Source organism: Ochlerotatus camptorhynchus, unplaced genomic scaffold (genome assembly GCF_037179485.1).
Source record: "Ochlerotatus camptorhynchus isolate MF236.1 unplaced genomic scaffold, CSIRO-AGI_Acam_v1.1 ptg000432l, whole genome shotgun sequence".
Classification (NCBI taxonomy): Eukaryota; Metazoa; Arthropoda; class Insecta; order Diptera; family Culicidae; genus Ochlerotatus; species Ochlerotatus camptorhynchus.
The window spans coordinates 4,849,061-4,865,464 of record NW_027040918.1 but is presented as its reverse complement, the minus strand read 5'-3'; the positions used below and the strand labels follow the sequence as shown (position 1 = coordinate 4,865,464).

Genomic DNA, 16,404 nt, shown 5'->3' with positions numbered 1-16,404 from the left:
AAGAACGAGAAGTCAACTTTACACAGCGGTACGAATGCAGAGAATAAAAATGTATAAAAGCAAACCATTTCGCGCGAAGCGCATCACTATTATTGTAACTGCCGAACGAGAAACATCAAATAAATTAATTTCAACCATCACCAAACGAGCATAATTTCATCCTCATGTCCATTGCCACTGGAGCACACGATCGCTGCTGTTGATAATCGCTGCCATACAGTCCACATTCTAGCCGTTGCACCTGGAGCCAACAGGAAGGTCAATAGCGTCCCGTCCGATCGATCCGATTCACAACTGGACCCCACCCGTGGTAATCTAGTGTGAATACCGGTTCGACTTCCCTACCGGACACCCTATTGCCTTTATCCCCGACGCTGTAGGTTGGGAATTTGTTGGTTTGCCAAGTTGGACCGTCCTAGTTAATTTTCGCCCCGGTTCCGTTTACATGTGCACCGCACATAGTTTGGTCCATCGACCCGAATAGCAGCATCGGTGTGTTTGCCCGTGTGTGGATGGATTGATGAGGAAGAGTTTTGTGGCTCTGGTGAAACTTTTTGTGCTAAAACACGTCCGAACAAGTTTCGGCTGAACATTGTAGTAGTGTTAGTGAGCCTAGTGAGGCTGAAGAAACACGTCCGAACAAGTTTCGGCTGAACATTGTAGTAGTGTTAGTGAGCCTAGTGAGGCTGAAGAAACACGTCCGAACAAATTTCGGCTGAACATTGTAGTAGTGTTAGTGAGCCTAGTTAGGCTGAAGAAAAAAGTGCAAACGATCAAAAATGACCGAATTAAAGACGCTTGTGCACCTTCGGGGCCAAGCAAAAGCCAAAGTGACCAGAATTCGGAAAAGGATCGAAGAATTGGCTGAACTCGGCGTCGTGCAGCTGACCCTAGCACAGCTGAAGGTGTATTCCCGAAATTTGGAGGCACATTTTCAAGAATATCTTAGACTACATCATCAAATCACCGGCCTGTTGCCACCGGAGAAGATAGATGACAACGACGCTACGTACTTGCAATTTGAATCCCTCCACATTGAAACCTCTGCGTTGGTGGAAAGTCTAATTCAAGATTCGATCCCGAATACCGCACCTCCCGTGTCCCAATCCTTGAGTAGTCAGCCACCGCAAATAATCGTTCAGCAACAGCCACTTCCGGTTCCCATCCCTTCCTTCGATGGAAAACCGGAAAATTGGCCAAGGTTCCAGCAAGTGTTTTCGGATGTCATGTCAAGGTCCAAAGACTCTAACGCTGTTAAGTTACACCACCTTGAAATAGCACTGGCGGGTGGTTCCGCTGCCAAACTTATCGACCCAAAGACGCTTAGTGATGGAGATTTCGTGCACGCCTGGGAGTTACTGCTTGACGTTTACGATGATGAAAGAAAGGCAGTTGACTCTCATATCTACGGCTTATTGAGTCTCAAGCGGATGAGCAAGGAATGTTCCAAGCAGCTGAGGGAGCTTTTGAACGAGGTAACCCGCCACGTGGAAGGACTAAGGCTGTTGGAGCAGAACTTGGAAGGAGTTTCCGAAAGGTTCGTTATTGTCGTCCTATCCGGTGCACTGGATCCGGAAACGAGAAAGCAGTGGGAAGTTACCATTCCCCATAAGGAGATTCCAACGTATGATGATACCATCAAGTTTTTGAAGGAGCGATGTTCATTGTTGGAACGTTGCGAAGTTAGCCAACCGAAGTCATCGAAGGAGTCAAACCTGAAACCCTACTCAAAACCCCAACCAGCAAAGTCATTCGCTATGGCTACATCCGTAGCTAATAGTGAAGTGAAATGTGATGTCTGTAGTGCAAATCATCCCAATTTTAAGTGCGACAGGTTTGTTTCTTTGACGGTACCCCAGCGGAGAGTTAAGGTAAGAGAACTTAACCTTTGTTTCAATTGTTTGCGGAAGGGCCACCTTGCTTCAAAATGCCCTTCAGGAAAATCTTGCCAGGAGTGTCAATGTAGACACAACACTCTACTTCATGAGCCCAAGAATCCAAAGCCCGTTGATAGTTCAAGGCCCATTGATAACCCTAAACCCATAGTTGAAGGTCTAAATCCCCAGCCTGAACTAAACCAAGTTGTCTCAAGTTCCCAAGTTATTCCTCTTATTGAAAGTATTTCATCGTTGTCCAACTCAATTCATAAGGTTCCTTTGTCGGATGGCACGCTTTTGCTAACGGCCATGGTTGATGTTCTTGACAGCCATGGAAATCCGCATCCCTGCCGTGCATTCCTCGATTGTGGTTCCCAACCACATTTAGTTTCCCGTTCCTTGATTGAGTGTTTGGAAATCGAAGAAGTTCCCACCCATGTTGAAGTCGTCGGAGCAACTGGTAAACGATCAGTGTTGGACAAGAAAGTAAAGCTTTCGTTTCGTTCTCGTTGTATGGATTATGAAGCCCAGATTGAATGTTTGGTCACCAATGTGGTGACTGGCCCTATCCCTAGTAGAAAATTGGATGTTCGTTCTTGGAGTATTCCCCCAGGTTTAGCACTTGCCGATCCTTCCTTCCACATACCCGGACAAGTTGATCTCTTGATCGGAATTAAACTCTTCTTCCACTTGATGCTACCCGGACAGTTAGTGTTGGGTAATGATTTTCCAATTCTTAAGGAAACCCGTCTGGGATGGGTTGTTGCTGGTGGTACTGAGGATATTGATCAGAATCAGCATTGCTATGCAGCCACACTACGTCCGCTATCAGAATGTATGGAAAGATTTTGGTCTGTCGAGTCCATTGAGGATGCGGATACCGTATCTAAGGAGGAGCAAGATTGTGAGCAGCTTTTCAGTTCCACTTCTGTTCGAAACCCTGATGGTACCTACACTGTCCACCTTCCATTAAAGGAATCTGTAAGTGATCTAAGTAATAACCGATCGTTGGCCCTAAAGCGTTTCTTCATTTTGGAGCATCGATTCAGCAAGAATGCCGATTTGAAGGGTGCTTACGTTGATTTCATCAACGAGTATAAATCGTTGTCCCATTGTAAGGAAGTTTCCGAGGTAGATGACGTCCCTGGGAAGTTGGTTCACTATTTACCTCACCATGCGGTCTTGAAACCAAGTAGTTCCACCACCCGTTTAAGAGTTGTCTTCGATGCTTCGGCTCGAACAACTGGTCCATCTCTTAATGACGTTTTGATGATTGGTCCGACAGTTCAGCCCGACATTTTTTCACTAAACCTGTGGTTCCGTACACACCGTTTTGCATTAAAGGTTGATGTTTCAAAAATGTTTAGGCGAATCAAGATAGCTGAGGATCATTCTCCCCTTCAGAGGATTTATTGGAGGGAAAACCCTGATGACCCACTTCAGATCCTAGAGTTGACAACCGTTACTTATGGAACAGCCAGTGCCCCATTCTTGGCCACACGAACATTGTTGCAGTTAGCCCGTGATGAATCTCACCATTTTCCAATAGCTTCCAAGGTTTTAGAAGAGGATGTTTATATGGATGACGTGGTATCAGGAGCTGATACTATCGAGCAGGCAATTGATCTTCGTTTGGAGTTGACAAACTTGTTGAACTCTGGAGGCTTCCCTGTTCATAAATGGTGTGCAAGTGACCCAGCCATACTCGATACAGTACCTGAGGAAGACCGAGAAAGGTTCTTAGAGTTTGAGGATTCAGATGTCAACATGGTTATCAAAACCTTGGGTCTATTATGGGATCCAGATGAGGATATTTTCCGTTTCCATTGTGAATTGAAGTTACAGTCGTCGCCTATCTCAACCAAGCGAGTTGTCCTCTCTGAGATTGCTCGAATATTTGATCCTTTGGGTCTTATTGCTCCGGTGATTGTTTTGGCAAAGGAAATCATGCAGTGTTTGTGGAAAGATGGTTTGGGTTGGGATGACTCATTGGAAGGTGAAGTTTTGCAATCTTGGCTTACGTTTAGAGATTCGTTGAAGTATATTGATATGGTCAAGATTCCCCGCTACGTGGGATTGACGGACGTTAAATTCGTCGAAATACATGGATTCGCTGACGCTTCCAACCGTGCTTACGGAGCAGCTGTTTATTTGAGAGTTGTTTCTGATACCGATGTAAAAATTTCGTTGCTATGCAGTAAATCAAGAATTGCTCCCTTGAAACCTTTGACGATCCCTAGAATGGAATTATGTGCCGCCTTATTGTTGTCAAAATTGGTTCCCAAATGCATCTCGTCGTTAAAAATGGACATAAATCGCGTGTATTTGTGGTCCGACAGTCGTATTGTACTCGCCTGGTTGAAAAAGTCTTCCAGCCAGCTTGAAGTCTTCGTCCGCAACCGTGTAACGGACATCAATACTGCAACCGTCGATTATTCCTGGCATTACGTTCGTTCTATCGAAAACCCAGCCGACATTGTGTCCCGAGGACAGCTGCCACAGTATCTTGCAGTAAATGATTTATGGTGGTGTGGGCCATCATTTCTGAAAATGCGTCAGTGTGAATTCGCAACTCCGGATCTACTCCCAGAATCTGATTTACCCGATTTCTGTCCGAGCATTCCAGTAGTCTCTGCTACCATTGTTCTGCAAGATGTTCCGTTTCTTGAAGCTTTCGGCTCATTTCGAAAATTGCAAAGAGTGATTGGTTATGTATTACGCTTTGCGTACAATTGCAGATCAAACCGTGCAAACCGTGTGTCTTCCGTTCATTTGACTGTTCCCGAATTGCGAAGGTCGATGGTTGTTGTGATTGGGTTAGTTCAACGTCTTGAGATGCCGGACGAAAAAGGCCTTATTTCGTCAGGAAAGCCTAGTCGTCGTTTTGCGATGCTGGATCCTATTATTGTGGACGGTTTAATAAGAGTTGGTGGTAGGTTGGATAACTCCCGTTTGCCGTATGAAGCTCGTCATCAAATTTTGCTTCCAAATAAGAGCATAGTTAGTGAACTTCTCATTCGTGATATGCATTTGGAAAATCTTCACCTAGGACCGTCTGGATTAATGTCGCTTTTACGTCAGAAATTTTGGTTAATCAACGCTAAGTCTACCATTCGTAAGGTATTGAGAAAATGTGTGACATGTTTCCGTTCTCGCCCTCGTTTTCTACAGCCTTTGATGGGTAGTTTGCCCGAAGCACGTGTTGTTCCTTCCACTCCATTCTCTCACACCGGCGTAGATTTTGCTGGACCGATATTCATAAGGGTCGGTCTACGAAAAACCGTTCGAACAAAGCCTATATTTGTATTTTCATTTGCCTTGCTACCAAAGCAATTCATTTGGAATTAGTTTCCGACTTGTCGTCAGTAGCTTTTATAGCTGCATTACAGCGTTTTGTCAGCCGTCGGGGATTAGTGGAAGAAATCCATTCCGACAATGGCACAAATTTTGCTGGTGCTAAATCCGATCTTCACGAACTTTTTTTGATGTTCCGTGATGATCAAGCGAAAGGAAAAATCAATGAGTTCTGTTGTGCCCGCGAAATTGTTTGGAAATTCATTCCACCTCGGTCACCCAATTTTGGAGGATTGTGGGAGGCTGGGGTGAAGAGTACAAAAACCCATTTGCGTAAAATTCTGACCAATGCCTCTCTCAATTTCGAAGAATTCTACACTGTTCTCACGCAGATAGAAGCAGTACTCAATTCACGTCCACTTTTCGCTAACTCGTTAGACGCCCATGAACCATCTGCCATAACACCCGGCCACTTTCTTATTGGTCGAGAATTGGTTGCTATTCCTGAACCTACTCTTGAGGGAATCCCTGTAAACCGTTTGACCCGTTGGAAATACTTACAGTCACTTCGAGAACATTTTTGGAAACGTTGGTCATCCGAATATCTCAATACGCTACAAGCTCGCACCAAATGGAAGAAGAGCTCTTGTAACGTTGTCCCTGGTCTTATTGTCCTTCTTAAAGAAGATAACTTACCTCCACAGTCATGGAAATTGGGCAGGATTTTGAAGGTTTATCCTGGCAAGGATTCAGTAGTTAGAGTAGTAGACGTGCAAACATCTGCTGGGGTATACCGTCGTCCAGTTTCTAAAGTCGCACCACTTCCCATTGAAGAGAACAATCAAGCTCTAGCATCTACAGACCCACATAACATGCCGGCGGGAGAATGTTCGGTTCCGAACGTTTAATCTATTATTAATTCTCCCTACACTCCCCTACATAAACGATTTGCACTGTTGTGAAGCGAAGCAGACTCCTCCCAGTATCGTCAATTCCACGCAAGAACGAGAAGTCAACTTTACACAGCGGTACGAATGCAGAGAATAAAAATGTATAAAAGCAAACCATTTCGCGCGAAGCGCATCACTATTATTGTAACTGCCGAACGAGAAACATCAAATAAATTAATTTCATCCATCACCAAACGAGCATAATTTCATCCTCATGTCCATTGCCACTGGAGCACACGATCGCTGCTGTTGATAATCGCTGCCATACAGTCCACATTCTAGCCGTTGCACCTGGAGCCAACAGGAAGGTCAATAGCGTCCCGTCCGATCGATCCGATTCACAACTGGACCCCACCCGTGGTAATCTAGTGTGAATACCGGTTCGACTTCCCTACCGGACACCCTATTGCCTTTATCCCCGACGCTGTAGGTTGGGAATTTGTTGGTTTGCCAAGTTGGACCGTCCTAGTTAATTTTCGCCCCGGTTCCGTTTACATGTGCACCGCACAGAGTTCCTTCTCAGGTGCAGGAGAACGGGAGTGTTTCCAACGCACATAACAAACATCTTCAGGTGCGTTTTTCCGCTGATCGAGGATAACAGTCCGTACCTCAACGAGCTGAATCGGCACGTCGCACGATTCAAGAAGGCGATATTGAACGTGGAAGTCAAGCACACATTCCACAAATATGAGCATTTTGTTTATGAAAATTTAAACCAAAAGCGTAAGCCCGTGTAACGTCAAAAAGAGCTGAAATATTCAGAAAGTGGTTATCGCACCAAAAGACATGAACTTTTAATTTTAGTGTTAATCTAGTTGATACGTTGCATAAGCTGCCTGTATTTTGATGCAATATACGAGCAGAATGCACATAATTAATTAATATCTCCATAATACTTACTTGAATCGTTATGCTGTATTCAACAAATGTTTTCCTTATAGTTTAAGCTATATGTGCTGAAATTCTGAGCTTAATCGAGTTTGCTGAACCAGTTATATGCACGAAAGAGTGAAGGAATGTTATTTCTCCATACATTTCAACCAATATCCCCAGATAAATTTTAAATCAAAAGTGCCAGCTCGTGTTACATCCGAATGAGCTGAAACTTTCAGAGAGTAGTTTTCTCACCTAATGGCACAAATATAGGTGTTTGGCCCGTTGAAAAAAAATGATAAAAAAAAATTCCCCCATATTAATGTGGGCCAGTCTAATACGCACATATGCTTTATCTCCAATAGACACGATAAGCCTCGCTCACACACACACACACACACACACACACACACACAAGCCATTTGGTTTCATCCCGTAGCTCGACGACAGGTTGGCTTTCAGTTTGCATTGACAATGGTCACCTGCAGTCTAGTGCATCATACCTGGTAAAATTGCATTGCGCTGTGATCAGTTTAACAGGCGGAAACTGTTGCTACTTTCTATTTCTCCTTCCTGCTGTTACCCACTCGTATATTGATGATTGAAAAAAAGGGCCACTTCCTCATATTGAGTTTTGCTCAACGGGGGAAAAAAAGCGGACAGTCATCGACCGACCGGTGGCGGTCTGTGGTCGGAAGCGTCGTCATCAGTTTGCCGTTTGACAAGGAAGCTGACGTCGTCGACCGGTAGGTGGTGGACGAAATGCTTTGCATCTTTAGCAGGCCCCGGATGTGGGGTGGTGGGTGGGTGACCGATGAAGAAACTATGAACAAGCAGGCAACATTTTTGAGGCCTTTCTGTTTCACCCTCTTTCCAGACGGAGAATGTGCGATATCTCTCCAACCTACCACCCACAACCACAGGATGGCAAATATGTGGTCAAATGGTAAATGTTGAGGTTTAAATATTGTCAATCAATTTCCTGTAGGTACAGCAGCTACCTCTTTCCCATGTTTGCGTGAACGAACGAACCCGGCGTAATGGCAACCGGGGAGAAATATCCTATCGAATTCCTAACATTTTTTCCTTTTTCTTTTCGTATCTCTCCCCCGTCGTAGGTTTTCATCAAAGATGCAATAGCAATGCGTTGGTTTTTCACCGTCGGTTGGATTCTTCCGGTGGCGCTCATATCGATCTATGCAACCGTGCGGAATAAGTACACGCTCGACACGGAACAGTAAGTATCAGATCGAAAAGGGACAGACCAACTGAACTGGACGGAACAGTTGTAAATCTTATCAATTTATGTTCTGTTATGATTTGCGGATACTGGCGATGAGATGCGGAGCAATGCAGCGATGTCTGAAGCAGGGTCGAATTCGAGGAGGAGCAAAAGGGGCAATTTACTTGGAGGATGAGCAAATATTTGATGTATTTGATTTTTAATATATCATATTTTTTCTGCTTATGCAAATTATTTCATTTTACGTTTCACCATAAAGTTTCGATCTGCCAATATATCTGAGCAATCTGAGCATCTGAGGTCAGTAATTTTTGAGTTAAGGTAAAAAATCTTTTTATTTGCTGAACATCGAAAGTATTTTTCTTCAGAAGATTGATTTTGAAACATTGACGTCTTGACAATATTGAAGCTAAATGTAAGCATGAGTCATGGATGTTTCCAATCCCTTTTCAATTTTTACTGAATTGTATTGTTTTATGTAGCAGAGAATAAACGCAACTCTAAACTAAATACCGCAATTTGGGAGCAAATTTATCGCACAAAACGTAAATATGGAAATTAACTCTAACATGAGAGAAAATTTACAAACTCATGGTAATACAATCAATAGGCTATGATGCTATCGTTTTTGGACATTTTCGAAATCTCAAATTGTAAAATATAGATATTGGGTGAAATTGATAAACGCGCCTAAATGTAGGCATTTTTTATTCCACTTCATAGCAAATCGTTAAATTCTAACATTGGAAACATTTTATAAAAATTAAAAAAAAAATTGATTGATAAGCACTTAGTTCATAACAACTGTGACTTTCAAGTTAAGGACAACAATCGTTCCAACCCTATGATTGGTATGATTGACAACTTATATTCAATATTAGGCAACGTCAATTAAATAAAATTGAAAATTATGCAGAAAAATCTAAATTGATTGATGAGCTTTTTAGTTGGCGTCTCCTGTATTTCAGCTGCTGCTTTCTCCTTGGCCTCGATCAGCGCCCATTCGGCAGTCATGGATCTAGTCCTCAGCACATCCTGTTCACGTTCGGCAGCAATCATGGCGTTGCTCTTATCCTTGACGAAGTCATGGAGTTCATTGATCCTCCTTCTGACCTCCATTAATTTGGTCTTCCCTGCAATCCTTCTTGGGGTATGCTACTGCTGGATTTCCGTGTGAATATCTGGTTTAGCATAAGATCTAGCTCTCCTTGGTGTTCTTGCTGCTCACCTTGGGGCTTACTGCTGCTGCTGGAACTCGCTGTGGCCTTCAGGTTCAACAGTAGTTCGCTCCTCCGTTTTCACTGTCTGGCGTCTTGCCATCGTCCTTAATATTTTTTTTTGGGTTTTCTCGTTTTCTTAGTTTTTATTCTTTTCTCCGTTTTTCTCCATTCAGTTGGATCCCCCCTCCGGGCCGCTATCTCCACTCGTTGTATGTGGTCGCCTATCGTGATTCCATGGTTATCTATGCAAGCAGGGAGGCCATGCTAGGGTTGACACGGTCCTTAATGGGGGCCGTGTTCAGAGCCAGATCGGCGTAAGTCAGGAATGTTACATCTGAGCCTACTACTCACCAACCACCAAATGGTGACGAGTTTTGAACGTTTCCGGAGGCCTGCCAAGGTTTTACCGGGACGGGGGCAGCCACACTATTAGCCCACTCGCCATATCAAGGTGTCATCCTTCTTTACTTAGGGAGCAGAATAGCACGAATGTCAGCCCTGTAGCGTGGTATCCAATTCATTGTGCCGTGTCGTGTCCATAATTCCATGCCGCGTCCAGTATGCCGGAATTAGGATCTTACTGGCGTCGATCCTAATGTGCCGGTTGGCACTCCTGCGGGTTGACGAAGCATTTCCTCTATCGCCGTGCTATGGTTACCGCGCCAGAGTTCGCGTCGCACCCCCTCACTTTGCTATTGTCGGAAGGACAACATTGCCCAGGCTACACCACGGTGAGGTGTGAGGTAGGAACTTGTGAGGACCAGAGCTAGGTGAAACGCTCTTCCCCGGTTGTCAACTCACCATTTGTAGCCCAGCCCTGTGTGTGTGTGTGTGTGTGTGTGTGTGTGTGTGTGTGTGTGTGTGTGTGTGTGTGTGTGTGTGTGTGTGTGTGTGTGTGTGTGTGTGTGTGTGTGTGTGTGTGTGTGTGTGTGTGTGTGTGTGTGTGTGTGTGTGTGTGTGTGTGTGTGTGTGTGTGTGTGTGTGTGTGTGTGTGTGTGTGTGTGTGTGTGTGTGTGTGCACGCGTGTGTGTGTGTGTGTGTGTGTGTGTGTGTTTTTTTTTTTTTTTTGGCAAGGAGGAAACCTTCAAAAAGGCCATCGTGCCACCGCTTGACGACTGGGCGCACAGTCGCGGTGACACGGTGTGTGGGATTCTTACCGCACCAAAACCTCCTTGGACGCCTTGCTCTTTCCCCCCGGAACCACTTGTCGTTTTACTTCGGAGGGGGCCGTGCATTACGCACCTCACTTTACCTCAGCTAATTGGCGCTTCCAGTTCGCTGATCGTCTCTCCAATTTGTGAGCCATTTAGCTCCCAGCGTCACGCTCTACTCGCTTATCCCCGGCGGCGGATTCAGCTTACTCCGACGGAGAGTTCTCCCGGCTTCGGCTTTCAGTTCGCACTTGTGTGAGCACATTACTACTTTCTAGCTGGTCCTCTCGCCATTTTCGCTGCAGCGCTGACATGATCAGCGTTACTGCTCTGCTGACGGCATTAAAGGTGCCCTCCTCTCGACACATTTCTTCGACGACATTCTCCGTGCTAAGGGCGAGCATATCCTCTCGCACATCATCAAATCTAGGACATTCGAAGACCACGTGCTCTGGTGATTCTTCCACATTCCCACACTCCGGACAGAAGGGTGACGTTGTGTGTCCGAACCGATGCAGGTACTTCCTGAAGCAGCCATGACCAGACAGAAACTGCGTCAAGTGGAAGTTGACTTCTCCATGCTTCCTGTTCACCCACGTCGAAAGAATCGGTATTAGCCTGTGTGTCCATCTACCGTTCTCTACTGCATCCCACTCCTGCTGCCACTTAGCCATCGATTCCGTTCTCACCATTTTTCGTACTCCTCTGGTTTCTCTCGTCATATAGCACTCGTAGTCCTCCTCCAAGCTGATGCTGATTGGGATCATACTGGTGATAACGCATACAGCCTACATCGAAATGGTTCTGTACGCACTCACGACTCGCATGACCATGAGCCGGAACGTACTGCTGAATTTCCTTTGGTTCTGCTTCGTTTTCAGCGCTTCAATCCAGGCTGGCCCTCCGTACCTTAGTATCGATGAGGACACACTAGCCAGAAGACGCCTCTTGCTGCTGCTTGGACCAGAATTGTTCGGCATGATTCTGGCTATTGCGTTGATGGCCTTCGCCGCCTTCTCGCACGCATATTCGATGTGGCTGTTAAAGTTTAGCCAGTTGTCGATCGTCGCTCCTAGATACTTCAGCACGCGCTTCGAAACAATGGTGTGCTTTCCAACGGTGCTTTCTGCCCGCTGCACTGCTTTGCAGTTACTGACCAACATCACTTCTGTTTTGTGGTGGGCTATCTGCAGCTTCGCTCCTTGCATCCAGTTACCAATCGTATCTATCGCCTCGGCCGCCAGCATTTCCACTTCTTCCAGCGTCTCACCGGTTACCGTCAAGACGACATCGTCCGCACACCCAACGATCTCAACTCCTTCGGGCAGCTTGAGCGTCAGCACGCTATTGTACATTCCGTTCCACAGCGTGGGACCTAGAATGGAGCCTTGTGGAACTCCCGCCGTGATTCTAAGCGATTTCTGCCCCGTGTCTGTCGCGTAGACCAGGACCCGGTTCAGGAAGTAACTACTTAGAATCCTGCAGAGGTAGTCTGGAACCCTCATTCTATGAAGCGCCTTGGCGATGGCCTCCCAGCAATTGAATGCATTCTTCACATCAATCGTAATCACGGCGCATGATCGATTTCCTCTCCGCTTCTGTTTGGAAGTTTTCTTGACTCTGTCAATCGCTGTCAGAATTGCATCCACCGTCGATCTCCTTTTCCGGAATCCGAACTGCCTCTCCGACAATCCGTGTTCACTCTCCGTGCATTTTGTCAGCCTGTTCAGGATGATCCTCTCCAAGAGCTTTCCGAAAGTATCCAGCAAGCATATTGGCCTATACGATGCAGGATCCCCGGTCGGTTTTCCGGGCTTCGGCAACAGCACAAGCTTTTATACCTTCCACCAATAAGGGAACTGACCCTCGTTCAGACATTTCTGCAGCACCATCCTGAACATGTCCGGGAACGTCTGGATCGCCGCCGGAATTCCATCCGGGCGGGAAGCTTTCTTCGCCTTCAAACCTTTCGCTGCTGCTATGAGTTCCTCGTTGGAGACTTGTTCAACGTTGTCTTCATCTACCTCGCCATATGGTGTAGGTGGCCAGTTCGTTGGATCATGCTGTGGGAAAAGTCGCTCCACGATGACTTTCAGCTTGTTGGGACACATTTCAATCGGCATCGTTGGACCTCTGATCTTCGCCATCGCGACTCGGTATGCGTTGCCCCAGGGGTTGGCATCGGCGTCGCGGCACAGCTCCTTGAAACTATTTTACTTACTCAGCTTTATCTTTCGTTACAGTGCAGTCCTGGCCTCTCGGAACACCACCCTGCGCTCCTCTCTGTCTGCTTCTGTTCTTGCTCTCTGAGCACGCCTTCTGGCTAGAAGACAAGTAGCACGGAGGGTGCTAATTTCCTCGTTCCACCAGTAAGCTGGAAGCTGCATGTTCGTTGGCTCCAGTTTTTTCGGTATAGTTGTGTCACATGCCCTTGCTAATGATTCGGTGAACTCGTTCGCACTTAGACCCGGGACGCTGCTGTCTACTCTTAGAGCTTCGATGAAGAAATCCTTATTGAATGCCTTCGTCTTCCACTTCCGCTCGCTTAATTTCGTCCTCCGTATTTCCACCGTATCGGATCGCCTGATGGTCACGTCGATAATGGATTCCCTACCATCTTTGCGGAAGGTGCTGATGGTTCCTAAGTTGGCCAGACTGACGTTCAACTTTTCCAGAGCTTCCAGTAGACTACATCCTCTTGCGTTGGTACACCTGCTCCCCTAATCCACTGCCCAAGCATTGAAGTTACAAAGCTTGTATATAAGCCCATTGTGCCAGACATTGTCAAACGCTTATTGGTCTGTAGCTTGAAGACAATGTTGGGTCCTTTCCGGGTTTGCGGATAGGTATGATTTTCACTGTTTTCCAGATACTTGAAACGTAGTGCAGTTCCAAGCATCTGTTGAAGACAGCAGCCAGCAGAGAGCGAACCTTCATGCTGCGATTTTTCAATACTAGGTTGAATATTCCGTCAAACCCGGGGGCCTTCATGTTTTTGGTGCATTTCAGCGCTGAGCAAATCTGTTACACTGTGATTCTATCCTCGGGAGGGATGGCACAAGGGGAGGAATCAAGGTTGAGTATGCATTGCTCAACCTGAACTTCGAGCGGACTTTGGATTTTGGAGTCAAGCAAGTGCGATTTTGCAATATGCTCACCAATCGCATTTGCTTTCTCCTGAGGGGTGATAATGAACCGATCGTCATCATTTTCATCTTTGAGTGTTTTGGGAATGGGTGGAATGGGTTTAGGGTGCGTCTTTAAGACCTTGGTAACTTTCCAGAAGGGTCTGGAGTGGTCGTCCAGATTCTGAACAAGCCGCCCGAAACTTTCGTTCTGGAGTGAGACCATTCTGGAAGCAATCTCCTTGTTCAGATCGGCCATTTCACGTTTCCTCGCTAGATCTCCGGTTCTCTGGAACTGAAGTCTACGAACATTTCTCAGGCGAATTAAGAGTTGATTGTGGGAATCAATGGCAATAAACTTACCCCTCACAGGAACTCGTCGGACGCACGCCTCGTCAGCCACGGTTATGGCTTGGTGGAGTCCCTCCAACGCTCGATGTCCTACACGGTGTCAAGTGGCGGGTTTTCGATGATGCGCCTGTCTACCACGCGTCCAAACTGGACCCAGTTTGCGCAATGGTAATTCTTTCGCAGGCTTGAAGCAGGAGCCACGTTGCAGCCCAGTTCAGCCACCAGTTCAGGTTGGTGGCCGGAGCTGAGTTCGTTCAAGGCTACCGGCTTGGACAAGCCGATATTTGTCAGGAATGGTTCATCCGAAAACCAAACGGAGTACAGCCCATGCTGTGAGTGGTCGAACAGCAGACAACCGTTCTGGTTCTGTTGGTAGTTCCGCCAGGCCTCATGGCGAGCGTTTAGATCTCCTCCAACTACGAAGCGGGAACCGGTACGGGTGATGGTGGACAGTCCACTGCTGGCGGCACACTGTCGAGGGCAGTAGACGGCGTTGTTCAGACGGACATATCCAGTCGACGACTCCACCTCCACACCAATGGCCTCGATGATAGAGGTGCGGATATGGGACAGAGTGTGGTATTTTATTCCTTTCCTGACGACGACCGCAACACCCCCCCCTGGAGCTAGTGCGATCAAGCCAAATAATGTTGTGGTCAGGCAACCAGAAGCTGTCGCCGGACTTTAGATGGGTCTCGGTTAGAAGGCCCACTTCGATGCTATGGTTGTCTCCTGAATCCAGGGGGGGGATGGAGAACTTTGACCAGCAGAATTACCGGAAGTTGCTTGAGCGGGATGCACCCGCGATTTTATTGCCGTTGCTGAGGAGCCCGAAGAGGTGGAAAATCCTCCGTCCGAAATGCCGGGACTTTGTCCTTCTTGCGTCCTGGTTGGTTGTTAGTTGCCGCCTGCTTTCGGATGCGTTTGAAGTCCTCGCGTTTGGAGCACTGTCTCCGGCTCCATCCGCAGGGCAGTCAGAAGTGGCGTGTTCTTGAGCGCAGTTGCTGCAGCGTGGCTTTATGTTGCAGTTGCGGGTACCTTGTCCAAAATTCAGGCACCGTTGGCACTGCGTTACGTCACGATGGCCGCCACGGTATGGCTCCCACCATACGATGATGGAGTAGATCGATCGGATGGCTTGCAGCGCATTGAGCGTCACCGTCCCTTTCTGGAAGTGCACCAGGAACAGACAATCCGGGTACGTCTTCACGTTTTCGTCTCTCCTTGTCATTCGGAAGACAGCGATTGAGGCTAGCTTGTACCGGTTGATTTCAGCTTCGACCATCTTGGGGTCGAAGTTTGGTAGACCCCTGATGACTACCTTGAAGGGCTTCTCACCGGGGATGTCGGGCGTGAAGAATTCCGCCTTGGAATCCTTCAGATATTTCACGGCCACCTCGTACTCCGCTTTCGTACCGAGCATCACCTTGGTGCCGATCCTGCCGAGCTTAAACTCAGCTGCAACGCCCAGCGATGAGAGATCGCCAATCAGCGTGTTGAGTGGTACTTGCTTCACTACCAGTGGAGGAAGCTTGACCTTCGCCGCACTTGGGGCGGCAGAATTCTCGGTTTCGACGGTGTCGCCGAAATCACCGATGTTGCTGGCGTTCATCGCGGTAACATCGTCGCGTCCGCTCGTACCATCGGACTGTCCTTGATTCTGCTTCCTCTTTTTCGTCCGCTTCACCGGGACTGGGTTGGTATTCTCAACATCGGTGGGAAGAGCAGCGTACCTATTTGAGGTTGGTAACGAGCTACCCTCACCACTGCTCTTCTTCTCCGCTTGGTCACGAAGTCTGCTCCGGGAGCGCTGTCTTCCCATCACGCGATGCGACCGACACTACTGACGACGCGACGTGCAGTATATCTGCGAACGTTTGTAACAAACTATAGGTTTATCGAACAACTCGATAGAGCGAGCAAAGACCGAACTATACTGCTAGACGTTCAAGCAGAGAAATCAGCCATACATTGCCATACAGCAGCGCTGCTTTATATCTTTTCAGGCTAATACCCTGGACAGACTATGGCTTATATCATGTAATATAAGCTATCTTGCAATGAGCACTCATACATCTAGTTTTCACTGGAAATCCTATATATGAGTGCTCATTGCAAGACAGCCTATATTACATGATATAAGCCATAGTCTGTCCAGGGTATAAAGCAGAATGATGTGCAACCAAGTGGTACTCGATTATGAGGACTGGGTTTGGGAAGAATGTTTAACAGTGATAAAATTATCACTATTTATTTGTACATTGGACAATGCTTGACATTACCACTTTTTCAATAGCTTCTCGTTAAAAAATCATCAGTC

The 16,404-nt window shown here is 46.8% G+C and overlaps 2 protein-coding genes across 2 annotated transcripts in view; one reads left to right on the top strand and one right to left on the bottom strand.

Moving 5' to 3' along the window:
* The window catches only part of LOC135711377 (nuclear pore complex protein Nup88-like), a 489,612-nt gene that overhangs the window by 172,729 nt on the left and 300,479 nt on the right, over positions 1-16,404 (bottom strand). The window lies entirely within an intron of this gene.
* hec (hector) overlaps positions 1-16,404 on the top strand; it is a 102,158-nt gene that overhangs the window by 76,499 nt on the left and 9,255 nt on the right. Inside the window, exon 7 of the mRNA XM_065234303.1 lies at positions 8,113-8,231. Within this exon, the coding sequence (XP_065090375.1) occupies positions 8,113-8,231 (119 nt within the window). The remainder of the gene's footprint in view (positions 1-8,112; positions 8,232-16,404) is intronic.